The sequence below is a fragment of the Mytilus trossulus genome, chromosome 8, assembly GCF_036588685.1.
Source record: "Mytilus trossulus isolate FHL-02 chromosome 8, PNRI_Mtr1.1.1.hap1, whole genome shotgun sequence".
Lineage (NCBI taxonomy): Eukaryota > Metazoa > Mollusca > Bivalvia > Mytilida > Mytilidae > Mytilus > Mytilus trossulus.
This window is the reverse complement of record NC_086380.1, coordinates 62,497,777-62,504,464: the sequence shown is the minus strand read 5'-3', so window position 1 is coordinate 62,504,464 and position 6,688 is coordinate 62,497,777. Positions and strand designations below refer to the sequence as shown.

The 6,688-nt window shown below is 32.7% G+C and overlaps 1 protein-coding gene across 1 annotated transcript; it reads right to left on the bottom strand.

Annotated features, from left to right (window-relative positions):
* Positions 1–1,202: 1,202 nt before the first annotated feature.
* LOC134682027 (uncharacterized) lies at positions 1,203–4,909 on the bottom strand. Its single transcript, XM_063541632.1, has 2 exons — positions 4,870–4,909; positions 1,203–3,286 (listed from the first exon to the last, which is right to left on the bottom strand). The coding sequence occupies exon 2, from the start codon at positions 3,272–3,274 to the stop codon at positions 1,589–1,591; it is 1,686 nt and encodes a 561-aa protein (XP_063397702.1). The 5' UTR covers positions 3,275–3,286; positions 4,870–4,909; the 3' UTR covers positions 1,203–1,588.
* Between the last annotated feature and the right edge of the window lie 1,779 nt (positions 4,910–6,688).

Sequence of the window (6,688 nt, the reverse complement as noted above, 5' to 3'; positions counted from 1 at the left end):
AAATATGTCAGTATAAATCCGAAAAAGCCATATGGCGTACTGAAGTTTATGGCAGTCTGTCCACATAATTAGACAGATATCATGGACCTTCATTGTAATAAATATTTCTAATGGATTCATACGGAAGAGGTAAGGAAACCTTTAAATACATTGAAAATCATATTTTCGGAATGAATCAAGAAGACAATGTACGATTATTAAGAGAACCATAAATAGGTCACAAGGCGGTCACTGTGTAAAAACTTTAGATTTTAAGGAGGAGCGAAAAAAAAGAGCTACTAACCCCTCAAGACCACCTGAGGTCTTCACCAGTTTTGGGTGGAGTTCGTGTTACCTTATCTTTAAAAAAAAAATATGTTGCATTTTGTAAGCTATTGTTTGTTTGTTTGTCCTTTTCTTGTTCAGCAATGGCGTTTTCAATTAATTTTCGACTTTTGAGTCTGAATGTCCCTTTGGTATCTTTTGTCTCTCTTCTAAAAGAGAACTATTAAAAATCAAGGGAATACAGCGTACACTTTGCCCTTTCTATAATAAAACAAAAACTGGGAAAAAGATACAAACACACAAAAGTAAATGATAGAGCCTCACATACACCTTACAAACTGGTGGATATCTCATATGTCCCGGAAAGGTAAACAAATGTTGTTCCTGCTTCTCTAATGACACCCTCAGAGTTTCTATAAACGGCAAATGAAAAGGAAAATAGCAAAAATAGCAAACTCAGAGGCATCGTCAAAACGGAAAGTTCATAATCAAATGGCATATTCAAAAAAACACAAACACATCAAACGAACTAATAACCACTGTTATATTTCTGAATTGTTGCAGGCAGTTTTCTATGTATAAATTGGTGGATTAAAACTGGTTTTATAGATAGCTTAACCTCTCACGTGTATGACAATCGCAATAAATTTCATTATATTGGCAACGATGACCTTGGTTGTTATCTCATTCGCATTCTAACATAATTTTTCTTCTTCTTATAGACCTCAACAGTTATAAAATATTAAGAAACAAACGTCATTACTTTCGACTGTATATGAGTAAAACATGAAACTTAAAATGTAAAAAGAACCATCATTATTAAACAATTTCTGTAAGTTGGCCGTAGTAGTGTTATGTGAATATATACTCTTTTTTTATCACTACTTCAAATTTATTTCGTACAACATCACCGTAATTCTTCGTCTGAACAATAAGTCGTATCCTTGAATTTCACAATACTGGTATTTGATTTCATTTTAAGGTCAATGATGTATAAATACTGGAAAACCAGAGAAGCTTGGGGCCTTAGACATATTTCTTAAGATATTGAAACTAAGTGATTTTCAACACTGACAGATCTGATTTATTGTGATCATATAGCAATCTGGTTTTGTCTTTTATGATTATTGATCCCAAGTCATTCTTTGTGTTTAAAATTCTCTATGTAAGACAAACGTTAAACGATATTGGATAACCTTTTAAACGTTTAATATACAAGTGGCACTTAAATAATGATAAACTGAAAACACTTTATATCTTCTTCAGTATCAATTTGTGGTTGTAAATATTAGTGTCATTGAATTTCTTTTCTAGGTTGCTTTTCTTATTCAAACGAAACATCGTATACTTCGAAAACGCCAGTGTTATCTTTAGCAACTAGCAATTTATCCCTGTCTAAATCATAATCTACTGCGTAAGGAGAACTGAAACCCTCAAAACTAGATGTTACATCTTTTGTTGATATTCCATTTGGACTGATCACTATTACTTTATTACTTGTATTTAGAGCAACGATAACAAATCCGTGTTTTCCCACAGTTATTCCGTAAGGTTCTCCATCTGTCGATAATTGCCATACTGCACCCCCATCAATAGTACAACACTTGACTAAATTCGGATTATGTTGGGTGTAGTACAATTTTCCGTTAAAATAGGCAACGTGAGTGACAAATCCTTCTACAGGCAAGCTTTTCAGAGACTTACCGTCATCATCAACGCATTGAATACCACCTTCATATACCCTTATATATCGTTGTGAACTATCCGATGTAATTCCCCAACATCTTCTTTCGAATGTTATTTTACCTCTCTCTTCGGCTGATTCTAATTCAATCAGAATACTTTCCTTTAAGTCTGGAATCGTAATTGCAATGGAATGCTGAGAATGACGGGTAATTCCGTAAGGTTTATCCCTTTGCTGAAATGTTTTGGCAACTACCCCATCCTCTGTGCACATGACAACCTCTTTATTATCGCTCCAGTCAGTAAACACAAATACTCCTTTGCGTAAAAACACACAATCAGCGACAAATCTTTCTGATCTAGGATTAGACAAATCAAAAGATTTTACCTTATTAAATTTGATATCTTCAATAGTATAAGTTTTGTGTCTTACCAATTGAGTTTGAACAGACTGATTTCCCAAAAGTTGAAGAGTACAATTTGTCTCTTCTGTATCAAACTCCACTGCCTTTCCAACCAGCGATGGCAACGAATCAAATTCAAACTTAAATGTAATGTCTCTTTGTCTGAATACTTTGCCGTCAATTAGGAGAGCCTCCAAAACTCTTTCTTCTTTATCGAGCTTAGTTCTCATTGTCCTGATCCCAGCAAAAATCTGATAACTTGTTCCGAATAATTTCATAGCTGTTAAACCTTTGCGCATGTCTTCTAATCGCAAACTAAGATTTGTCATAACAGATGTAATATTTTCGATTTCCTCTGTGTATGGTTTCCCGATGTTATCGACCTTCAGGATTAGATCCTTTTCTGCTTGATCGAAAATACTGATCATGTTTTCACGTAACGATTTAAAACTAGACTTCAACGTGTTTACCTCGTCTTGATATTTTGTCAATGCAGTTTCTCTGTTGCTTCTGACAATATCACAATTTTTACTGAGCCTATCAATGCCGTTTTCAATGTCAGTCAGAGATGCTGATTCTGCTGCATTCTTAGTCATGACCTCTAGCGAACGGAAACTTGAGCAAGTTAAATGCTTTTGAGCACTACATTGTGAGCAGCATGGTTCGTCGTGAATAGTGCAATATAAAACAAATGGTTCGCTGTGGTCGTCGCAGATCTGTTTTATTTCTCCAATGAATGTTGGTAATTTCTTGCGGTTTTCTACCAAACTAGTGGTATGTAATAGTGATGAACAGCCTTTAATAAATCTATGGACCAAACTACATTCTTCACATAGGCCTTCGCATATATTACACCATGTGACTGCGGGTTTTACAACATCACTTTGTTCACAAACTAAACACACTGGATCAGAGGCTGCCATAATAAAAATTAACTACAAAAAAAATGTAATACTGAGAAAGTATTTGTGTTTGTGGGCATCAATTATCGTGGTTCGAGCGTGTGTTCTTGAATGCGTGGATTTTAGTTTTTCATAAAGGAGTTTGAACGTAGGATTAGAAGATTCTTGAATTTTTAAAACGATTTTGGACATAGGCTGATTTGCAGTGCTTACACGTTGTCTTAAATTGAAGGACATTAGAAACAAAGCGTTGTAATTACTGAGTGTAGTCATAAGTTGAATGATCAACCTATTAACGATTATAAATGGTGTTAATTTGGCCATGAATATGTCACTTAAAAAAAACGGTTCTTAAAAAAAATTCTACAAATGTACTTTAAATTTGAATTGATTGTTATGAAGTAAAACATTGTAAATAGCTAGTCTATATAAAATTATATCTTTTTTGTGTATGACAATTGTAAAAAGATAATATGAACATTTCAACTTGGTATATTTCGTTGCACATTGTCTATTTGTGAATAGAACCACACACGAATACCACACAAATTGACAACCCACGAGTAAAAGTTCTTTAGTAGATACCATTAACAATTTTCTGCACTCGAAAAAACATAATTCAATAGGAAACTATGCCAATTGAGTTGTTTTCATATTTTTATATCGTGGCGTTTTAAAGACGACCATACGGTATGGGTTTTCTCATTGTGGAATGCCGTACGTAAACCTATAATTCCTAACACGCATTTCTTTTAAACCTAGGTGAATAGTTGTCTCACTAGCAATTGTTCCACATCTCCTTATTTTTTTGTACTATCATGTCCATTTTCATTATATAATGTGCATTAGCAACTACAAGATGCGATTATTACCCTTATATGGTGTCCAGATGGTCATTAATTGATATGCAAACCTCTTCATATAATGTGCGAAAATACTTTTTTGTGAGATCTTATCGGACATATCCAAATAAAGTTCTCTGAAAACTTCTACACTTGAAGAATTTGGTCCATTACTGATGCAATAGTGTAATAAACATAATATGTGTATTTGTTTGTATTGTTGTCCGGGAATGTAAAACATATTAGTATATTTGTATACCTTTTATAAGACTATTATCATACCATTACAAATTCAACAATAAATAAACTATTCATAGAAAACAGGACTAAATTTTGTATATACGCCAGACGCGCGATTCGTCTACAAAAGACTCATCAGTGACGCTCGAATCCAAAAATGTTGAAATTATAAAGTAAGAAGTTGAAGAGCATTGAGGACCACACTTCCTAAAAGTTTTGCCAAATACAGCTAAAGTAATCTATGCCTGAGGTAAAAAAAAAAAAAAAGCCTTAGTATTTTACAAATTCAACAATAAGGGTTGTTTGCACATCATAGTTTATTAAGAAAATGGCCATAGTAAGGCAGTTTTGGCGTTCCATAGCAAATTATAACCGTGCAATTCTTTCTACATGTCATTTAGGTTGATTGTCAAGTAATATCTTTTATTTTATAATACACTCCAAATTATTACAGCATTTCATATGTTTTCTCAATAAATAAAAGTTGTTCATCTCGAAAACATTTCTTTTGTAAACATTGACATTTTATCTTACCTTTAGCAGTCATTGAATTCAACACCAGGAAGTGTATTTGTTGTCATGTGACATAGGTAAAAAATTAAATCACATTTCATTTATGTCATGAAGTCGTTACTTAAACTATTTTTAGTTGCCCGGTATTTAATTGTTCTTTATCTATTAAGAACGGGGTTGGTAATGAAAACAAGTTTTTATTTAAGAATTGAATGCTTCTTTTTGTAAATTTATTGGGGTGTAAAAGCGTTGACCGAAGTACATTTTGTATGAAGCGCGGAAGCGCTTCATTCTAAAAATGTACGCACGGTCAACGCTTTTACAACCCTATAAAGTTACAAAAAGAAGCATTCAATACTTATAATTACATTTTTTAGCTAGGATTATAAAAATACGATTTTCATGAAGTTTAATTTTTAAATTCACCTGTGCACTTTATTGTGGGACCTCGTGTCATCATGAATGAAATGTTATTGTCTCATGCAATTGCTTATGGAATAACATGTGATGTGCAATTAGCCAATCAGAATAACTTATTATAATGAAATATACATCTAATGTAATTATTTGTGAATGGTGAGCAACTCACAGGTGAAAACATCGAATACAACTTACAAGTATTACCGATACGGTTCAATCCTTTACACGATTGTATGGTAAAATAAACTTAATAGCAGAAATAACGCACAATTTCTAACAATGCAGATTTGTTTCTCACAATTATCTTAATTTGATAGACATTTGACTCATTTCAATTACTTTTTTATCTAAAAATATAAATTAATTCATCATGTTCATAGAGGTGGTTTCAGAAGAAGGAAAACACACACAAATTAAGAGCAATTCTTTGTAACTGTTCCGGACCATATGAGTATCTGGACCATACACGTATGGTCATGACCATATGGGTATATACTCATATGGTCCGACCATACGCGTATGGTCGGGGTAATCAACACGTATACTTTTAAACTCTTCATTAGGTGTGACCCTTCTGGTTATTACGTCACTAAAATGTCATTTTATTAAATATATTAAAAAAACTTATTTAAAAAAAACAGTTTCACACAGTTAATATTAAATTTACTTACTATTTGTAAATACAATTATAAAAATATGCCAAAATTAAATGAACATATTGTACAAGGAATTTTATTGTTTAAAGTAGATGACATCACCGGCAAGGATCATGATATTTTTTAAAGATCGTGATATTTTTTAAAACATTTTTGAAAAGTAAAATATTAAAAGTGTATGTTTCTTTATTTTTTTCTAATTTTTTTTCTATACTTCTATTTAATCTTAATTATAAGACGGTAAACAAGCATTTAAGAGATATGAAATAGCCACTGCCTTGATTTAAATTGATCTGTGATATTCATTTTACGATATTGGAGATCTAGAGTTTCTCAAAAACACCGTAGACACCTCACGAAATGTCCGAGTCGATATCACTGCACGCAGCCAAAACAAGCAGTTACAGAAAAGCTACATGTATGGTACCGTGTGCATGTCATTCTAAGTATGCAAAAGCATACATGAATACAATTAGCGATGAAAACCAAGATCAACTAACTGTGGCATCAATATTTAATGTTTATGTAGCTTTTGACATGTAAAATTAATACATTTTTTTTGTAAACACATTTGTTTTTAAGATAAAGTTTATTGTATTATTTCTATTGTATATTTGAAAAAATACCTATATGGTCCAAATACTCATATGGTCCGGCCCGTTAATAACCAAACGAGTATAATACTCATATGGTCCGACCATACGCGTACGGTCCGACCATACGCATATGGTCGGACCATATGAGTATACGCATATGGTCATGAC